The sequence below is a fragment of the Pithys albifrons genome, chromosome 11, assembly GCF_047495875.1.
Source record: "Pithys albifrons albifrons isolate INPA30051 chromosome 11, PitAlb_v1, whole genome shotgun sequence".
In the NCBI taxonomy this organism is placed as follows: Eukaryota; Metazoa; Chordata; class Aves; order Passeriformes; family Thamnophilidae; genus Pithys; species Pithys albifrons.
In genome coordinates, this window is record NC_092468.1 from 23,046,573 (window position 1) to 23,068,457 (window position 21,885).

Below are 21,885 nucleotides of genomic sequence, written 5' to 3' on the forward strand. Positions count from 1 at the left end.
ATAGTACAAATCAATGGGCAACACCCTCCCCTGAATGAATCAGATTTATTTGATCTGTGGACTCTTTTATCCCCTTCTGGTCCTGTCAGGAGAGAGTTGCTATAAAGAGGTTCTGTAATTTTAGGCAGACATTATCTGCAATAGCTTTATGGAGAATAATGTAAAACAATTTTACAAATAAATGAAAAGGAATTTAGTGAGTGCATTAACAAAGCTTTATTTTACTGCACTTATTTTTAGGACATGATCCATTCTGTTAGCTCAGCTAAATCTCCACCAACTGCATTCATACAAATAAAGTTTTTCTGGAACCATATTGCAGATCAGCAGGAGTTTCTCGCTACTGCTTCATAAAGTTCAGCCACGTGTGATGGGTCTCTTGAACGTGAATGTAGCTCAGCCAAGTTCCAGGACTGGATGTCCAAATGCACACAGTTACAAGACAACAAATTCACAAGTTGTAGTTTTCAGAGGCAGCATTTTAACTTGAGCTGGGAAGGGAGAAATCCTGAGCTTTAGTAGTTGGATTTTGAAGATTTCTCCAAATAACAGTAGTAAAAATAGAAAGCAAACACTTGAACAGGTTTTTTTCCCATGAGTTGCAGCCATAAAATCAGTTGTTTTTGTGATAGTAGCAATGAAGGAGTCGTGTTTGTAAAACATGAGGTCATGTAATTCATGACATTGTCTGCGAGATTATTTCATATCATCAGGTTATTCTTAAAAAGCAGCAACAGCAAACCTCTGCTTAATTTATGCCACTTTTTCTTTGGTTGGTTAATAAATTTCAAGACAAATGCTCCAGGCCCCTGATGATGGTATCTTGCCCGTTGAAATGTTTATAAATACTTGTTTTAGCCGATTATGGTAATGTCTGCATTTTTGAGTCGGAGCTGGGGAATTGTGACTGCACATTAGTTTGCGTCAGTCGGAGGTTAATGGCCTCTCAGGGAGCAGGAGGGAGGTGGCGGAAAGCTGCTTCCTTTTCCAGACATCTGGACACAGATAGAATCAACAACTCTTATATATGTAAATCAAAAGTTACTGTTCTATATAAAATACTGACATTCACTGATCTCAGATTAGGAGCAGACATGACTTGTCCATAAGGCAATAGCTGTATGTAAAATATGTAACAGGATCTTCTCACTCCCCTACCTCCTCAGAGAGCTTTCTCCATGGACATGGCAATTACAATAATCCTATCCTTGGGGTCAACCAGTGCCTTCCTCCCCATGCCTGTTCAGGGATCACCATAGCCCTTGGGCACTTGGCTGGAGTGCAGACCCCCCTGAAAGCTCTGCCTGGTGGCTTGAGCCACACATCTACCTCCCTGGTGGTCCCAAGGGACCATCCCTGGAGAGATGAGGTGATCATGAACACCCACCCAGCCTCCCAGGGCAGATGCTCTCACTGACAACTTGCCGCAGGGATTTGGTGGATTGATGACCAGTAGCATCTCCATGGCCAGCACAGCTCCTGTGGAGGCACATCTTGCTTTGCCATCCTCAGTAATGGTGTTTTGAAGGAGGAAAGGCTACTTTGGTTGTGTTTCAGTTCAAAGAGGAAGTTCCATTGCAGAAGAAGGAAAGTCATCTCTTGGGTTAATATTTAGTCATTAAAAAAAGGAGGTGGTGAAAAAGGGTAAGAATAAAATAATGATTTTTATGATCTTTGAAAATTATCAGTGAGTCCTCCTTGGGGTGTCTTTGGGCTCTGAACTGTGATATATGTCTGTAATGCCATAGGAAGAAGGGTGACCAGGAAAAGAGCAGTTTGTGACTCTTTGTTGAGAAGAGCCAAATTCAAAACTGTCTATGAGGATTTTGCAGATGATTGAGAGAAAGCTGAGTCACCAGGATTAAAACAGCAATAAAACTCAGTGTCAGTAAATACCCAGTAATACTGAGGGGAAAGTGTGACTCTTAACTCATGTCATTCAGGAAAAAGATCTTGAAGTTGATAGTTTTATGAAAATATCTTCTGAGTGCTTAGCAGAAAGAAATTGAAAACATCATTATGTTTCAATGCCTTCAGGTCCTAAATACAGCCAAAGTCCCTCTCAAAAAGGATAGAGTTAGAAAAGACACAGAAAAGTGCAACAGCGATGATCAGAGACGGGGAACAGCTTCCACACAAAAAGAGTCTAAGCAGATTTTTATTTTTTCAGCTTGGAAAAAGGTGCCTGAGGGAGCTGTGCCCCAGCTCCGTGAGCCCTTGAATGGTGAGCAGAACCTGAATGAGGAATGGTTATTCATTATTGTTAACAATGCAGAAAAAAAGGAAAGAGGTGCACACAGCTGAATTATCAGGCAAAAGGCTTTGAAGGTACAAAAGCCTGTATCTTTTCATATGCACCTAATTAAATTGGTGAACTCTCCCTGACAAAAACAGAAATGGGTTCAAAAAGGGTTTAGCCAAGTAAATGGGATCAGCAACAGCTGATGGCCATTTAACACCACAGCTGAGATGCAGCCTCCAATTAATGCTCTTGCACCTCTTGGTGCTGGTGTGTGACAGGAGACACTGGGGAGGAGGTCTGTCCCTTGCTTACTCTCCTGCACGTCCCCTGGGGCCACTGCTTGGGGTGAGGATACTGCCTTCCAAAAGTGAGTCACAGGTTTAGAATTTCTGCTTGGTTTTGGTGCCTGAGTTGGTCCTCAGTGCAACAACCCATAGATTTCATATTATTCAGTTGGTTCTTGCTACTACACTGATGAGCAGGGACCATCTGCCTGCACATGCAGTGATGGGGAGCATGTTCTGGGTCTGCGCTGTCAGGATTTTATGGGCTGGAAAATGCCCCCACAGCTTGAGTGCTCAGCTCGTGATATGGATTTACATCCTGAGGGCTCTGAGCACCAACACCCTCCAGGACTTCACTGCCTCAATTTTGGTTCTTGTGAGCCCTACTTGCAGCACATAATACCAGCTCTAATTATCTGACAGCAGTGCAGTGACAGTGCCTCGTGTCAGCAAAGCCGTGCGGCCAAGCTCTTCCCATTGGTGCTGGTCCAGTTCTCCAAAAACATAAATCATAGCAGGTAACTGCACAGATCAGGCTTTAAAAAAAACACAGACCAAAACAACAGACACAATAGTCATTCCTATGGTGAGAAATGTATTTTTAGAAAGCGAGTAATTCTTTAAAATAATTGGAAGTGCTCATGTTTCCTCTGGATGAAGGATTTAAGATTAGGTGCTGATTTCATACCTATTTTGGGGCTGGTGTAATCCTGGAGGTGGTGTCGGAGGTAGCACTGATCTGCATCACTGTACATTAAAGAAGAATCAGTCTCAGTTTCTCCTCTGCAAAATCCTGGAAACATGAACTACAAAAAAAAAAAAATCAGCATGACTAAGCCATTTTAAATGCAAAGGAGAAAATAGTTGCTTTAATATATTACTGGGGCGGAACATGTGCATGAAAAATGGTGATCCAAAAGTGATTTAAACCCACTAGATAATGAAATGGACTTGAATATTAAATATACATAAATAAAACATTTGTTATACTTCTCAATACCCTTATTATTCTTCACCATAAATATGTGCTATCATAACCCATGCACTGTCTTGTCACTGCTAATCAGCCTGAAGGCCAAAGGGCATTTTTCATTCAAACCATTTATTTTCAGCAATTGTAAAATTGATGAGTTAATTTTTGAGGGGAACAATTAGAAGGAATTAAAAGCAGTGGAGTGACTGTTGTAAAAGCTTTAAGAATCAATTCTGACTAAAGGAAAAGAGAAGTCATATAAAAAGAAATACAGGGTAATGTTGAGTTGTATGGGTTGATAATGACATCTCGGTGCCGAGATAGAATTACCTCCTCTCCCAGCAGCATCATCATTACATATCTCATGCCTGTGATCAGTACATGTCAAAATCCTTCATATTGACAAATGTGCTGTCCACTTGCATCTGTGGAGAATGTTTTAGCAGCTGAGTGATTATGAATCAAACCCCAGAGCTTACAGCCCCTACTGCCTCGCAATGCTTTCACATTTGTTGCCTGACAAGTAAATGTATCTTGACTTCCCTCTGAGATTTTTTATTTTTTTCCCTGTGTTTGATGAAAGACATTTGGCAAATTGGCAGTGGTACCCTGTACGTTGCAATTTGTACTCAGCATTAGGACTCTGAGCATGAAATGAGAGGGCAGGCTACAGGCTAAAGGGAAAAAACAACCCAGCCCAAAGGCAGTGCTAACCAGCCTGGAAATAGTCACTCCAGGAGATAAACGTGTAATTCTGCCAAGTAAAATAAAATTAAACAAACCCCAACAAATGTGCAATTCTTCCAATTAAAATTTCAATTTTCCAACAATCCGAGCAGTCTTTTATGGATTTTGAAGAACAGTTTGTAGAGGTGTTCCAGCTGAGATGCATTCAGGATCTTGTCCTTCATATGATTTCCTTTTTCTTTACAAGCAAGATATAGCACAGGGCTCATGCTGTGGGTTTTGTGCTCTGTAGGTGAGATCTTGGCTTTCTTTCTTTATGGTTGTTTGTGGTGTTAGGAAGGGGTGGATGGTTACTCTCACCTGTCAGTAGGCTCAGCAACATTCTTGAACTCTTCAAGTGGCAATTTCTGAGGTTTTGAAGGAGTTTTTCATGGAAAGTTCCAGACATCTTAAAGGAAACCATTCTCCAGAAATTATTTAATCCCCACTCCCTGCAAATTACATACAGCTAATCAAGAGTGGAGACATCCCAAAGCTTGTGGGGTTTACAAGCAGCTAAAAGTAGAGCAGGAATATTAAGAGGTTGTGGAAAAATAGGATAGACATCTAACACATAATGTAAATACAGAGCACCAAAGCTTCATTTTTATGGGTTTATCTCATGGTCTTTGACTGTGATGAGCAAAAAAACTGGACTGAATGATTGGATGTGGCTGGGACATTGATGGAGCCTCTCTGGATCTGGCTTGTTGCAGCCCATGGTTTTGCTACTGTTCATAAGGTTTCCTCTACAATATTTGTCCTCTGCAAGTCCTGAAAAGCAAACAAACATAGGAATTCAGTTGCTGTTTCTGTTGATTTGGTGAAAATGGCCAATGACTTCTGTAGATGGGATATGTGGACTCACAGGCACACACCCACAGAGCATGACTGCAAAAACTGGGAATTTTATAGAAGTTAGGGCTTAAAAAAAGGAAGAAATGAACTGGCTGAGTTAGATATTTTGTGTGGAAGCAGCTCTCCTTTATAATGACCAGGACAGCACCCACTGTAGCAGTGGTGGGCCTTATTCCAAGTGGAGCAACATCTTGGCCACAACCTCATGTAACATGCCCCATAATTTTTGAGACTGCAACTCTCCACTGTCTAATTTTTCCCTAGTTTTTTCCACTTGTCAGTGTTTGCTCTTTGTATTTTGGTTTCCTGGTGAGAGCAGAAAGCCAAGGTGGTGTTTCCCCTGACAGGTTCTGTGTTCTGTTTTCTTGCAGATGTCAGCTATAGAGAACATGGCCGAGAAGCTGGAGAGCTTCAGTGCTCTGAAGCCCGAGGCCAACGAGCTGATCCAGTCGGTGCCATCCATGTTCAACTTCCGCGCGCCGCCGAGCGCCCTCCCCGAGACGCTGCTGCGCAAGGGCAAGGAGCGCTACACCTGCAGGTATCCCCAAATCCCTCCCCCTGCTCAGGGGACCACAGTCTCTCAAGGCTCTCTGTGCCCAACAAAACAGGGAAAGTCTGTTTACCTTTGCTGGTTTCATTTATTAAATTATTTGTGTTATGAAACAAACAGTTTTCCCTGTATCATACTGGTTTGATAAATGAGGTGGAAACTATTATATAAACAATTCCTTTTTTCCAAATTTTCTCGTCACTTTCATATATAAAAGTGTGCTTTCATTATTGATTTTTTTGATCATAAACTACAGACATGTTTTCTCTCAGGCTTCTGGTTTTAATATCCGAAGGGATTGGTGATAAAACACATGACTTATTAGGACTTGTGTGTAGAGACTTAAAAAAAATCCCCACAATGAAGATAGTCATTGAACGTGCACCCAAAATGAATGGGAGCTTTGTCAAGGAGAGTGGAATTAGCTGTGTGGGTATTTTGAAGGCTTATGCATCACGTTGTGAAAAAATAAATGGGATGGTAGAAGTGAGGGGATGCAATCTTCAAAGTCATCACGTGGAGCAACCACTACCCTCACTCACCAGGAGTGTGCTGTGTGTGCTCTCTCCCATGCAAAAATGTCCTTAACAGAATGGGCCAATTATAACCTGAATATTAATATTTTACTTGTACGAAGGGGGAAAACTCTGGATAATTTTTTTTTGCCATCATTTTTCCTGTGGCATATTATTGAGTTTGGAGAATGGTTTTTAAATTGCATTATTTAGGTCTCTATATCATCCCCAGAATGTGCAGGCGTTTGACACTGGCGTATCGGTTTATCTGATCTTTTGAAAACATGTCACCTTCTTTCAAGACATGTTGTTATAGAAACATACCTTGATGGATTAGGTCTTTGAGTCCTGTCTGCTCTGATCCTGTTCAATGCACAGAACGGTGTCACGTTTGCTGACACGTAGAATTGCTTGAAAGGTTTGAAATTTGCTTACACAGAGGCAGAAATCCAAGGCTTTAATAACAGATTCTCTTGATTCCTAATCTGAATGAGGCTGATAATCACCTGGTGAGCTTAGAAACTTGGGGGGATCTTTAAAACTGGTGTGTTTTGTTTATCTCTTCCTTATGCACTAGCAAAGCTGGTTGGTATCAGCATTTCCAGTCCCATTGTCCTGTGAGTGTCAATCCCTTACATTTGCTGAATGTTTTTATTGAGATGCTGTCACACCAAAGCAGTACCAATAGTACTGTATAGTAATGATTCCATTTGGGCTGTGCATCCAATGCAGCTCAAATTGGGACAAAGCCCTTGAGGGTTATGGTGTCTTATCAAACCTTTTCTTATCACAGATACTGTGGCAAGATTTTCCCGAGATCTGCAAACCTAACACGTCACCTGAGGACTCACACTGGAGAGCAGCCCTATAGGTACCACAACCACTCACCCCTGTCTGTGCTGTGGTCACATGACCTCTAAGGTCCCTTCCAACCCAGAGTATTCCATGGTTCTATGAATAAAGCCAAGGAATGGGTGTTCAGCATCTTTTCTGGGCCAACTCCATCTCTTGCTCCTTAGCATTGATGACCCACTTGCATTCTGGTCTCAGAGTTTTGTGCATGTGATGCTGATATTCAAGTGTTGGAGATGCATGAAGGGGGGCAATTTTTGGTCCTAGTTATTGAAATTCTTTTGGCTGAGGCATCACCCCAGCACTATCCACAAGTCCTGCCTTTGCTGGCACGGTGGCTGGCACTGCTGAACCACCGTGATTGAAGTGATGTCCCATAGGGCTCATGGGCATATTTTCCCTTGCAAAAATGTTTTTTTTTCTTAGAGTTCTGTGGTGTTATTTGCAGCCTAAAGTTGGGTGATTTGTCAATCATCTGATTTCTGAAAGGTCCTGGTTGCAAAGGCATTGCTGTATTTATTTGCTTCCTGCCTAATCTGGATCCTTTCTGAGGTCTGCTTAACCAAAACCCCATGTGGGGGTACTCTCCTGTTGATAAGAATATGTATTTGATACTGAGTCCAGGATAGTCACATGCAGAAATGTGTGTAGAAGCTTCACCTTATTGAAAATGAAAGACTAATTTAAACTGGAAAGAAGCCAGTTCATGCTCCAGTAAAACAAATGCACAGATTTCTGCATTTTATGAGCTGTAAAGAGCAGAGCAAGCTCATTGTTTGTGAGGAAACAATATGTTTTTTGCCTCTAGTCTCTTTGGGAAATGAGATTCACATCTAATTTTATTGATGCATGTTAAACCCATCCACTGCATAAAAGCCACAAGCAATTAGTAGCATAATGGACGATTTCAGCACTAAAAAAAAATTGACATCATTGACAAGTGTGAGAGAGGCACGGGAGAAGTAAAAGATGGAAAAAGTAAAGTGGTGAAGACTGTTGGCTGGTTGCCAGCCAGAGAATTTGGAATAGTTATAGTATGACTTAGTAATGGCTTAAAGAGCAATACAGTAAAGGCTTTAGGGACTCCAAATCACTACAGAGTATGAAAATTGATGCCTCTGGTACCAGAGTGATAGACTAAACTACTCACATTGGCACGATATTAAAGGTTGGGATTGTTTATTGCTGGTTTTTGCAAGATAACCAAATTTCCTCTGGGATTAGCAATCGAGCAAGCTAATTCCTCAAGAAAAGATTTAATCACAGAGCATAATTTAGAATAGGAAAAGAAATAGCCTTTTTTACCTTATTTGAGCATTAGAAGAGATCTGTTTCAAGTTTTTTCCAGAAGTGTTTAATTGTATTGTATTGGCAGCACATGAAACAATAGAGTTACTGCTCTACTGTTTTCAAACTTCCCAACTTTGCATGCAACAGTTTTAAAAACATGAGACTCAATTACCATAGCTAATTTGATACCATTAACTCTGAAATATTATGCTTATTCCTAAAGGCAGTATTTAAAATATGAAGTCTAATGTGAATTAAAGCTGAAAAACCAACCACAGAAATGAAGTGTCCATTCCAAGAGCACAGCTCTCCAGATATTTAGCCAAAATTTATTTCAGGGAGGATCATGCCTCAGTAGGGACCAGGGACCTGCAGCTGGGTACTGAGACTGAGTCCAGGAGATGCTTCATGTCTTTAGGACAAATCTTACATTTCCAGCTACTAACAAACCCTTTTCTACCCACTTGTTTTGGTTTGGTTTTTTTTTTTAGATGCAAATACTGTGACAGATCCTTTAGCATATCCTCTAACCTGCAGAGACATGTGCGTAACATCCACAATAAAGAGAAGCCATTCAAGTGTCACTTGTGTGACAGGTGTTTTGGTCAGCAAACCAATCTTGACAGACATCTAAAGAAGCACGAGAATGGGAACATGTCTGGTATGTATGACTTTGCCCTCCCCAGCCTGCCTGCCCTGTGTGCCCTGTCCAGGGGCTGCAGTTCCCTGTTGGTGCTGCCGGGTGTCCCCAGGCACACGTGGCTCCGACGAGTGGGGGGTTGGAAAATATGTAAGTGCCTAAGCTCTGCTGACATTTAAAGTGCTTTGAAAATCCCAGCATAAACTCTCCCCTTGTATAACTTAAGACCACTGGATGATGTCTTTTCTTTTGGTTTTAATTAAGCCAACCCATAGTGTTTTGAGAACAGACTGGGAAAATTGGTTTAATCCCATCGCCTCAATCACTTGGCTCTCTCAATAGAAGGCCTAGATTTAGTGTCTCAGGGGGCACTCTAAAAGATTTTCTTGGCACCTTCTAAAATATTCCCACTGTCAGGAGCTGAAAAGTGCTGGCTATTATGGAGGTAATGGTGCCTCTCAAGGCCCAGAGCAAATCGGTCACCGCACAGCAGCAGCAAAGGCAGCGGCAGGGAGGGGATGTCATTGCTCTGGTTTGGGCATCTGCAGGGTTTAGTGAAAACCCTCTCTGCAGTCCCTGCAGTCTGCATTTCACCTCACTGGAAATAACCAGGTGCATGCAGGGAATGCAGAGCTGTTCCTTCCCTGATGCTCAGAGAAAGACGTCTGCTCTCTCACTGCTAATGAACCTGGGTGATCATGTCAGTGACTGCTCCATACTATAAACAAATCTGCATAGTTAGTAGCTTAAATATAGTTCCATTTGCTCAGTTCAGCCATTGCTCTAAGAAAGACAGTTATTGACTGACAGTTCTGGAATCACAAGGAACAGGAGGGAGATGTTGAAATAGATACTTGGCAAAAGTGATTATAAATGATGGAAATGACACCCAGGATGCACCCAGTCATTTTGTCTGGAAACCACTTCTGCCTGTGGATAATATACTTCCCTTCTAATTGCTGGCTTTATGGCCAAAAGTGACTGTGACCAGCTTTTTCGGACTTTCACCCATTTTAACCATAGTTTCATTTTGATTTAAATGGTTAAATATAGAAAATATAAAGGAGCAGCAACAGAAGTCCTATGTTTTGCTTTAAGGTACTGCAACATCTTCACCTCACTCAGAACTGGAAAGCACAGGGGCTATCCTTGATGACAAGGAAGACTCTTACTTCACAGAAATTAGGAATTTTATTGGAAACAGCAACCACAACAATCAGTCCCCCCGAAACTCAGAGGAGAGGTGAGTTGTGTCTAATCCACATTCAAAAAGTGCCACTGCTCCTTTTCCAGGTTTGCAGACTAAGCCTCATTTTTCACTTTTGATGATGTCTGGAGCCAGAGTTACTTTAGAATCTTGTTGCTTCAGTGGCCACATTGGTGTCTTATGAGAAGAAATGTGTTGACTCTCTCCCCATCGTGCATGAAGATACTCCAGGTGGCAGATGCTGGAAAGGAGGTTCTGTGAACACATTTCTTCTTGTATCAGGAGTTCTCATTCATTTAAAATCTGTTTAAAAATTCCTTCACTTTACATTTGTGGCAGAACAGGTGAATTCTACATCCTGTGGCTAAATGTGTGGAGCCTTAGGATTTAAGTGCAATATAGATGTATAATTAATAAAGTAGACTAAGCTAAATTCTTGGATCAAATGAAAGATCATAAGTGAAAGTCCTTTCCCGTAAGTAACTCAATCCCAAGAAAGATGCTGAGTAGCCAAAAGCCTGTGAGGCTGTGGGTAGGCTTTGGTAGTCCACAGTGCTCCAGCATGTGAGAGAATTTTTTCAACTAAGATTTATTAAGTATATGGGTGTTTGAATTCTTCTGAACTAACAGAAGAGAGACCACTTCTAAATATTTTCAGCTAATAAAAGTACAGCTAAGCAGAAAAGGCTGTGGGATGGATACGCACATGAGCCCCACATACTTCTTTGGGGCTTGGTGTTGCATTATGCATTATTTGCCCTTTTGCATTGGCATTTCATTATCAACATCAAAAAATTTCTTACTGTTGGTGACAAACTTGACTGTCTTCTCAATTTCCAGATGCCTTTGTGAAGGGATAAAAATGGTGGCCATAACACAATTTCCACAAAAGTATTGGATTAAGTGATTACATGCATATTCAAATTTCATTCCATCTTGATTGGCAATGCGAGTTTGGGATTTTTAACTTGCACATCTGGTCTCAACATGTCCTCTGACAGGAAGTCAGCAAAGTGGAAAGGTTGCTGGGTTGTGCAGTGTTTCCTTTCTAAATTTGGCACTTCAGACTGCTCTTGACGGATATTTTATCCCTGGCAAATTGCTGCATTTGAAAGCATAATTAGAGAATCTGTTTTCTTAATCACATGGCTTTTGTTACTTTGGTTGTAGTCCATCTCCCTTTCATTTCTAGCAGCCTCAATTGAGCATAACAAGCAAGTTGGCAGCCCAAACTGTGTTCAGCAATTTCTTACTTCTGCCTATTTAAATAAAAGATGATAAAGAAATATTGCTCTGATGAACTTAGAGGGGGGTGGCTGCCTCAGCTCTCCCTGCTCTGCACAACCTCAGATTTTTTGATACCGCTGTAAAGACAGACCATTCCCTAGAGCACTTTTTTTTAATGCAATACTAAACCCATGACAATCAGCTGGAATTTGAAAAATAGATGCAACTGTATTATGTTTAGGAAAATGATGCTGTTGTTGTGTAAGAAACCAGCTTTGCTTGTGTACACTCCTCAGAAAGTCCGTCTGTTACAGCAGCAAGTCAAACTAAGCTGGTAGGGCTCATCTTATCTTGCTCCAGTTTGAAGCACGTGGAGTCTAAAGCCAACTGCGTGTGGACAATAACGTTTCCATTTTTATAACTGTATTCCTGGAAGAGTTAAGGACCTTTTACACAGTGAGAACAATAGATGAATCAAGGCCTCTGTGCTGCATACTGTGGCAGAGCAGATACACTGGCAGCATGAATTTGAGGGGCTCCACCATGGGAAGCCCATTTACTCCATGTACTCTGGATGGGCATTCGCTGATGTGGCAGTGCCAAATTTCTGTAGCTTTCATGATGGATTCAACGCAGCTCTGGATGCTCTGAGTCGTACAGGGTTGAGACCATTACCAAAGGAGCCCCTACTTCAGTGTGGGTATTATGTCCTTGATAAAAATCCCATAGGAAGTAGTTAGAGAAGTCTTTGTCTGAAAGCAAAGGACAATGTAATAACAGCGCGTAGGCCAAATGGTTTTCCATGTGTGTATTGCTGTAATTACTCATTTAGTCAGAATAAATGCACTTAAAATGCTATATGACCTTTCTTTTCATTACTTCTTACCCTTCGAATCAGTTCATAATCCAGCTCAGTGTGGAGGCAATATTGCAGACCGCTCTGCGGGTGAAATCCCATAGGTTCCCATGTATGAAATCCATACGTTCAGTGAAGCAGTATGGCTTCCAAATGGGTGGTAGTGTGCAAAATTAATTGTGCATGTAATTTTGACTGTAAAACTCTGAACGTGGTGTTGGATGTCATTTTTAAAAGATGCTGGATCTGATTTTCAGCATTTCTTGGCCCCTACAGCTTCTGTTAAAAGGCAGTGAGTTGTTTTGCCCAGACTACATGTATGATTGGAAACATGAGATGAAATAATGCGTGAGAAAATTTGGAATGGGTATCTGAACATACCTCTGTTTGAACAGTAGTTTTAGCAGGATAACAGGAAGATCTCATGCTGATAGTGCTGTAACGTCCCACTGATTTTTGAGTGGAATTTACTGCAATGCTGCCTGAATGTCTGAAGCTAAGCAAGATATAAAATACAGAAATCACTTTATTCTGCTGGGACAGATCCTTTTCAGATGTGCCTCCAAGAGTCTGCTGATGAGGAGGTTTCATATCTGATTTGTGTTTATAGCTTGGGTTTGTTTTGGTATTTTCAGAATGAATGGCAGCCACTTTAAGGATGAAAAAGCCATGGTAGCCAGCCAGAACTCGGATTTGTTGGATGATGAAGAGGCAGAAGATGAAGTACTGATGGATGAAGAAGATGAAGAGAGTGAAATGGCAGGGAAGGCAGTCAAAGAGCCTGTCACGAGTGACATGCACGAGGGGACTCCGGAGGAGGATTACGAGGAAACGAGTACTTTGGACATGAACTGCAAAGCTTCCCCTGGCAGGTTGGTTCCTTCCGAGTATTGGTGTGCCCCATGCACGGAATGAAAACAATAAACCATACAAGGGTGCCAGCACCAAACTGTGCTGCGGGAACTGGTCTGAGGTAGCCAACTTCCCAGTTACAATAGCAACGTGCGTCTCTTTTTGGGTCAGTACCAGCCCTGTTTTCAGCCTCTTCATGCAATCTGCAGCCCTTGTTAGGAAAATTTACTGTGCTTGGGGAGCTATTGTCATGTTCTGGGTGAGACAGGAAACAGGGTGAGACAGTTTCGTGGCAGAGACGTTATCTGCTCCATGAACTGTCCTGGATCTCCTGTAATGGTCTTGTGAAAGACTGCAGAGACACCAGGAGAGAGACCAACTGTCCCTCCTCCACTCCCACTGCCCACCTTTTCTTCAGAATAGAAAAGGGAATTCCTTTCATTTCAGGATCACTGTTCCATGAGCCAAGGTGGTTTATGAATGTGAAAAAGGGGGGAAGTGCTCAGACGTGTAAATTTGAGAAGGAAACACAGAGAGGATCATTTAACTGACATTAAAACCTCTGTGATGTTTTTGTAGGTATAAAGAAGAGGAGTATAGTAAGACTGGACTTTCAGCTTTGGACCACATAAGGCACTTCACAGATAGCCTCAAAATGAGGAAAATGGAAGAAAATCAGTATAGTGAAGCTGAATTGGCAGCTTTCAATGCTTCCCAGCTGCCAGAGGACCTCAAGCAACCATTGTACAGGAAATCCAAATCCCAGGTAAAAGCTTAACTCATTTAAAATGTTATTGTCACCAAATACTCCCAGGATTAAGCTGTTACTATGTGGCAGGCAGGGTTGTTCCAGCTTAATCAGACAGGGCTGCACTCCATGTCCACAAACCCCAGCCTGCCCCAACTGCCTCTGTGCTCCCACTGCACCCCAGAGACATGGCAGGCTGATCTGGTCCCTGAGAATTGAGGATTTCCATACTTCCTTTTCACTTTTTTTGCTGTTTTTCATCCTGCCTGCCACCCACTGAAATGCCATGGTAAGAGCTAGTCCTGCTCTGCTCTCAGACAGCCAGTCTGGTCAAGCTGATGCCATGGAGTTCAGCTGCAGCCTCACAGGGATGTGACTCTCCCTTCTGGCTGGCTTGACTTTTTGATGTTTTTTTGTACTCTGTCGAATGTTACCACCTTTAGGTTCTCAGTGTGTTTTACAAACAGCAATAACTAAAAGGATATCCTAGTGCTAGTTCTTGAATTGTTTTTAAACATTTATTAAACTGGGTCTTTTCAGTCCCTCTAAAAGATTCCTGTTTTAAAAGCTGCAGAATATGCATGTAGGAAAGGTCAGCAAAGGAGACTGTCGTATACAGGACCAGCCAAGGGATAATGTGATTCCTCAGGCTCTTGAAAAGAACCTCCTGTGCCAGGAATCTGAAGGCAAAGGAGACTTTGGGACTTTGTCTACTATCAAAGGTTTCTCAGAGCTTTGTGAAACCAGATGAAAGAAGAAATTATTATTACTATTAGCGAGTTGAAAGTGTCAGTGAAAGGGCTGACAGTGGTTTTACCTAATGCATTTTGATTTTTTTTTAAATAAGCTGAGAGCAGTGGCTGCAGCCTGAACACTGCCCTGCCCGGGTGGGGGTGGCTCGGGTCCAAGCTCAGATCGGCGCCACGGGACCATGACCGCTTTGTCCTTCTTCTGTCCCCATCCAGGCGTATGCCATGATGCTCTCTCTCTCCGACAAGGACTCCCTTCATTCTGCATCCCACAGTTCTCCCAATATGTGGCACAGTATGGCGAGAGCCGCTGCAGAATCCAGCGCCATTCAGTCCATCAGTCACGTATGACAGTGCGAAGTCTTACCGAGAATGGGACCAAGTCCAAACCAGTAGCATGGCTCTTTCATGTATGACTATTTAAAAGACTGCTGAGCAGAATGCCTTATAAATCTGCAGGGTCACTCATTTAAAGTCCGGTGACCTTAAACTGAATAATTTTAAAAAGAAAGAAACTATTTATTCTCAATATTTTGTTTTGCACAGCAAAGGCAGCTGCTGACTTCTGGAGGATCAATGCGACTTAAAACTTAAAAAAAGTTTCTGTGGATTATGTAAACGGGGCCGGGAAAAAGTGTCTTCCAGTTCCCCCGGCTTTGAGGGGCAGGGGCTGAAGGGTTAGGACTGCATTGATACACACATGGGCACTCCTTTAAAGTAGGAACTGAATTGATTTTCTTTTTGTATAAGATAGTTTGACACAGGATTGGGAACAGTTGCTTTTATGTACAAATCTCTTCATTAAAGCTTTATGCATTTTAGCCCTTCAAAGAAAGAAAATAGTTCTATCAAATGCACATTATCCATCGTAAATGTAGAAAGAAGTAACAGGGAATATTTTGTTCTCTCCGTAATTCTTTTGCCTTCTCAACTGCATTGTTAAAAAAAAAAAGGAAAAACAAGGAGAAAAAAAAAAGAAAAAGAAAGAACTCTGAGAAACAATACATAAGAGGCTTGTGTATATTGTAAACTATGAATGTTCACTACTCCAAGAAGCTAAATCATCCAGATAATTCCGTGAAAGCACCGCATTCATCGACAGCACCACTAGTTCGAATCATTGTAAGGAGATTTTAATTTTCGACAATCATGTCACTATTTTGTTGTATTGTTTCCTTTCCCCCTGACCCTCTTAGTTTCTTCTTTGTGTTGTGTGTACCATGTATTTATTTGTTGGCAAACGATTGTTTGTTGATTACAATAGCACTGTTCCTGTAACAAACAGCACTGCTCCAGTCCCCCACTGCGTTACCGTGTAAGGCACCCATGTACTTCCAAAAAAAGTGAGGTGAACTGATCTGTGTATATGGGAGTGCAAAACAGTGTTGGAAATTTTCTTACATTCCTCTTTTATTTTATTTTTTTTGCCTTTTAATGAACTAAATAACTAATAGATGCGACTTAGTTTTGTTGGTTTTTTTTGTAATACAGTAAATTGATTCGATTGTATAAACAGTTATAATTTCTTCATGAAAGCATGATTCTTCTGATTAAAAAAACTGTACCCAATATTTTATGCTGGTTGTCTGCGAGCTTGTGTGATGTTATGTTCATGTTAATCCTATTTGTAAGATGAAGTGTTCCAAATTTATGTTTTAAAAAAATAAATAAATAACGGAAGGTATTCAGTTATTTTTTGGGGGTTTTTTTGGCCTTTAGTGAGGGACCAGATTTATTTTTCCTTTTGTTTATAATCTCATTTTGAAATAATCGGCAAGTTGAGGTACTTTCTTTAAATGCTTTGTACAATGTAACTGTTACGCATTTCAGTACATTACTATGGGAGGATCAACTTAAAAAAAATAATAAAGGACTACAAAACTGAAGGGATCTATTTCCTTATTGTCTTGGTTTTGTCTGGGTCAGGGCCGTAATGGCACATTGTTTTCTGCATTCTGGGGAGCAAAGATGGGTCTGTGGGATCATGAGGATGAGGGTAACCAAAGGATGGGGCACTGTGAGGTGTGTTGGACTTGGCCATGCAATGTAGGACCTAAGCCAGAGCCTCTTAACAGGCTGTTGGAGGGGTTGAGATCAGTCTTTTAAGTTTCAAAACATTACCTTGGAAAGATGGAATATTTGGGTCATTTTATGGGAGGGATTTGGTGCAATGTCACTTCCAAAGGCAGTTGTGGAGCCTTGAGCTTGGGCTGAGGTTGCTGCTCATGGGGTCAGTGTTGGGAAGCAGTGCCTTGGCTGGTGCAGAGTGAAATGTGACTCACCAAAATGATCAAAATCCACAGGTGAGTAGCTAAATGAGCATCCAACTGCATGAAATGAGCCTTCAGAGTCTAAAATGAAAAAACAAAAGAACATTTTACTTTGTATTCCCTTTGAAATCTGATCCAAACCCCTGTTTTTGAGCAGCCTGTGGAACGGTGGGAGGTGGGATGTCAGGAAAAGACAATGTTGGCCCAAGGAATGCCCATCTTACTGCTCTTCTCATCAGTAGAGATCAAAGGACTGAGATGCTCCTCTCTCAGCCTGTGCCACTACACAAAGACCTCTCATTGCTCACCAGATCCTGAAGTCACATTTCAGAATAACCAGTATGTGTTACTCTTGTCTTCTGCCCAGATTTATAACTACTATGTAGCAACAAGGGCATTGGCAGGGCTGAGCCCAGACCCAGCCAGGACAGGTGTGGGCTGCCTTTGGTTTGCTCTCTCAGCTCTAGAGCCTCCTGCACAGGCTGATGGCAGGCTGAGACCTACAAGCCAATGGTCTCCATGCAGGAAGCCTAAACCAGAATTGAGGGGAAAAAAACAATCCCCAAAAGCTTTTGTGCATATTTTTGAGCACATCAGGCAATGCCCAGGTACATGCAGTTAATTGCATAAATAGGCTATTATTTTAATGCAGTTAAAGTCACTGTGGTTTTAGGTTTCTGCCAAATAAAGAGAACAAATAGATTAATCAAATTTTATCTGCAAACAACTCTCCAGATCATTTTCCCCTTTAATTTGGTGCAGTGACAGTTCTTATCAGCTCTACCCTCACCTGCTCTAGATGAAAGGGGGTTTGGGAGGTGGAGAAAGGGTGGGCCAGTCTCCCCTGGGTTTAATGTTCTGGGTTACAGTAGCACATGTATCATACACCTGTCAGGCAAAGTACTCCTTGAGCTGAGCTATAGGGTTATTTTAACCTGCCCATAACCAGGTCTGATGACCATCAGGGAACGGCTGCTATGGCTTCATTGAATCCCTGGTTTGGTGTTCTCATTGAGATCCTGGAGCTCTGTGACAAATGATCTCACCCAGCATCACTGCCCATGGGATGTGATGAGCAGAGGGGGTGAAACATCTACATAATGTCACAAGGATTCCTTCAACTCTGTGTAGATCCCTTGCCATGACCTTGATTTTCAATACCTTTTCTCAGTGCCAGTTATTCACCCAGAGGAATAGCTGAAAAGCAAACAGATTTAATTAGTCATCCAACAATAAAGAAAAATTGGATAATTTTTGTGTCATACCCTCCCTCATAGACCACACAATGCACTTGTCCACATGCAAACATTGCTGAGTGAGGACCAACACTTATGGTTTGCTGCTACAGTGATTTTTTTTTAAGACGGGGAAAAAAAAAGTCAATTTTTAAAAATCCCTTCAGCTCATTTCAGCATCATCCCACTGTTCACCCCACTAGAGTAGTTCTCTTTAACTGAGCAAATCATTCCCATGTGATCCAGCAGCCTTACTACAGGGGAGAGCTGCACATTACCCCTCAATTCCTATCTGCAGAACCTAACAAAGCCCCAGCATGACAAGATGATTAATCAATATTTCACCTTGGCCCAGCTCCTCAATACCACTGCAGGTCCCAGTCACTGTTCCCATGTCAGCTGCTGCTTTTAATAGGTACATTTGTGGAGTAATGGGAGGGGAAGTTATTATAAAAGCATTTGTGAGGCTGCTTTTGCTCAGTGATTCAGTTTGGCCCGTTGCTCCATGTATATCTTGAACTCTAAGAATTTCTGTCAGGTCCCTGTTACTCAGACAGATGGAGAACCACTGGGAGCTCCTGGATGGTTCTCTGCCTTCCAGTTATATTTAGTCTCAGTTGTGGTTTTGTTGGTCAGTCGTAGAGTGGTGTGGAAAAGTTAGTTTTAAAGATACTTCCAGTAATGATTTAAACAAAACAAAGGTATCCAGCAGCAAACAGAAACCCCTTTCTCCATGTCAAAGCCCATATATCTTTCCAGGACTCCAGTTTGGAAAAAAATGTATCCTGCAACCTGGTCAAAGCCACCCTCTGCCCCATCCCATTGAATGGCTCTGTAGGTTTGTGAGTGCAGCTAATCTGGGGCTTCAAGAAGCCTGATTAATTCAAATTTTGTTTCTATACAGAAAATGGTGCCAACTTTAGGGAAGGCTCAGCTTTACAGTTTAGAGTCACTTAATGAAGTCTGGGGAGATGGTGAACATCAAATAAAAAGTAAAAAATAAATACTGCATTCCTCTTATTTCCTGGGGGGGTTTTCCCCCAACTCAGACTCATTTGCTGCTAGTCAACAATTTTCAGCAAAATTGACTCAGAATTTAGATTTTAATCAGACTAACTTTTAAGTAATCCCTGGAAAGAGGCCCCACTGCCACTCGGGGATTCAGGAACTTGAAGACTGAAGCCTTTATCCCAAAAGTACTGCAAAGATTTTGTTTAAGACCAGTTGTCCACCTGGGTATGAACATAAACCAGACTGAACACAGAAGCAGAGAGTCCTCTTTTTTTTTTTTGATCCAAAAACATCTGCATTTTAATGGAGATTGAAGCTGTTTTTATCTATAAATCCATTTGGGGAAGTTTGGGGAGCCTTTTTATTATGAAAGGTGCTGTGAAAATCTAAAAGTATCCTGGTACAATGAGCTTTAGCAGTATCTGCTCTGGCTGGCTGAGGGGGGGGTCTGAGAGAAGGCACCTCCAGCAGGCACCCGCCTTTTCCCTGCTTTATTTTAATACTAATTAATTCCAGAAAGGCTAAAGATATTCAATGAAATGCTACACTTCTAAGAGAAAGTTTTGCCCGAGAGTCTTCAAGCAGGCCTCCCAGCTTGGGAGGGTCTGGTGGGAGAAGAGGGTTAGTGGTGATTTTGATGCTTAAATTATCAGTAATTAACAAGTTGATTTTCAGGGATTGAAGAAAATTTTAAACAGCTGCTTCTTTCGGGCCTTTTACTCCTCATTTTCATTAGCATGTGCTAAGGCAATCTGGAAAATATATTTAGGTCTATATTATGCTATGTCAAGCCCTCAGCATCTGTACCTTGGGGCAGATACATGTGAGATAGGCGAGGGTAGATGTGCCAGCAGGCACATGTGGAAGCATTCAATTTGTAATATGATTATAGCCCCAACACAAAGCCTGCTTGATACCTGTGGCAGATTTGTTTCATGGTAAGCACAGAAAATTCTCCAAAACCATGTCATGTTTCACATCACCAGCCAACTCAAACTAGAGAAGTAGCGCTTTAATTCCTGGGGAATCTCTTTCAGCAGGCACGTGTCAGGCCCAATTAAGGTCGAGGCGGCCTTGCACTAATTGGGTTGAGTTATGCAGTGGTGTAACATGGTCCTTTAGCAAAGAAGCCCCTTTGTCCAGGCCACACCAGCCAGTCTGTCTTCCTGACGGTGGCCAGAGGAGTAACTCCTGCTGGAAAATCACCTGGAAAAAGTTAACCACTGGAGTGAGAGTTTTTAGTAGCAGTGGATTAGGAGCTTGGGGTGCTCAGCGTTGGCTCAGCACGAGACCTCCTGCATTAAAGGCACCTCTGCAGGAGATAGAGGGGTGAGCTGCATCCTCCACACACCAAATGCAAGCCTGATGTCTGCACCCCCCAAGGATGTGCTCTCATCTCATCCACAGGTCTTTCTCCACTCCCTAAATGAAGAGGGTTTATTCTGACATCTGAATTGTTAATACGCTGGAATAGAGAAAGAAAAATTATGTCATGCCCTGAGATATGGAGCATTCAACCTCTCTTGAACCTCAGAGGGATTTGTGTGAAACTCCCAGCAACAGCCTCTGTTTCAAGTCATCCATAATCTAATTGAAAGTGAAACACTGGAGGACAAAATCTAATGCTCTTTGTTCAAGACAGATTCCTACAAACATTTGAAGGATTTTGGTCTTCCTCATTGAAGAACTGAGTATTTTACTGTACCCAACTCTTCCACAGAATCATAGAAGAGTTTGACTTGAAGGGGACCTTTAAAGACCACCCAGTCCCACCCCCTGCCATGGGCAGGGACACCTCCCACTATCCCAGGTTGCTTCAAGCCCCATCCAACCTGGCCTTGAGCACTTCCAGGGATGGGGCAGCCACAGCTGCTCTAGGTAACCTATGCCAGCATTTCACCACCCTCATTGTAAAAATATCCTTTGGTCTACTCTAAATCTACTCTCTTTTAGTTTAAAACTATCACTCTTTGTCCCATTGCAACAGGCCCTGGTGGAGTCTGTCCCTTTCCCGGGTGGCTGCAGTGTCTGTTGGGAACCAGGCTGCTCTGTCTGCTCTTGAATTCATCTCCCACCTGAGCATGGCAGGGATCTTTCCTAGCACCTCTGGGTCATGACTTGAAGGAGGGTAATCTTTGCCATCCTCAGGCCAACATGAAGTCCTAGCATGCTGACACATGCCTGTCCTTCCTCAAGAGGGGACTTCCAGAGATGGGAAGTCCAGTCAGCAGCAATCACAACCACATAATAAAGACTTAGTTCAGAAGGATCCACAGCCCCTCTGCTCTGTGTAACCACAACCCACAAAACACTTTGCAATCCACAGTAACGAAGGAAAGACCTTTATTACATTTAGACTTGATTCCCTGGTACTCTCTGGAAGCAGTTCTACTGTTTTTATTACTTAAGAGCTATTAAAACCTTAACCACTGCATGGAGCAGCTCACTCCAGCTTTACACTTGTCCATAAAATATTTGAATGGGAGATCAAGACCTACTTTTTGGACCTAACACCCTATCAGCTGAGGAATGCCAGAGTCAGGTCTGATTCTGTCCCTGGCCTGGTTGACCTGGCAGAGTGATGCTGAGGGGCAGGAGCAGGGCTTGTAACTGGGTTTTCCCCATGGTTTTCTTTGCTGCCTATAAGGAAGGACAGGGAGTGGGAAGCCACAGTGACCTCTCCTACCCCACTGTGTCAGCCATAAACCAAGCTCTGCACATGCCACCCTCTGTTATCTTAGGAAGGAGCAAAGTTGGAAGGAAAGTTGCTGTATGAAGAATGAAGGAGAGCAGGAATAGG

The 21,885-nt window shown here is 42.2% G+C and overlaps 1 protein-coding gene across 7 annotated transcripts in view; it reads left to right on the plus strand.

The window, feature by feature from the left end:
• MECOM (MDS1 and EVI1 complex locus) overlaps positions 1-16,455 on the plus strand; it is a 333,501-nt gene extending 317,046 nt beyond the window's left edge. For all 7 annotated transcript variants that reach the window (XM_071566409.1, XM_071566413.1, XM_071566416.1 and 4 more), the window contains 7 exons: positions 5,455-5,621; positions 6,942-7,019; positions 8,782-8,951; positions 10,029-10,173; positions 12,856-13,092; positions 13,652-13,838; positions 14,786-16,455. In XM_071566409.1, the coding sequence (XP_071422510.1) occupies positions 5,455-5,621; positions 6,942-7,019; positions 8,782-8,951; positions 10,029-10,173; positions 12,856-13,092; positions 13,652-13,838; positions 14,786-14,920 (1,119 nt within the window). In that variant the 3' untranslated portion in view covers positions 14,921-16,455. The remainder of the gene's footprint in view (positions 1-5,454; positions 5,622-6,941; positions 7,020-8,781; positions 8,952-10,028; positions 10,174-12,855; positions 13,093-13,651; positions 13,839-14,785) is intronic.
• The last annotated feature ends 5,430 nt before the right edge of the window (positions 16,456-21,885 follow it).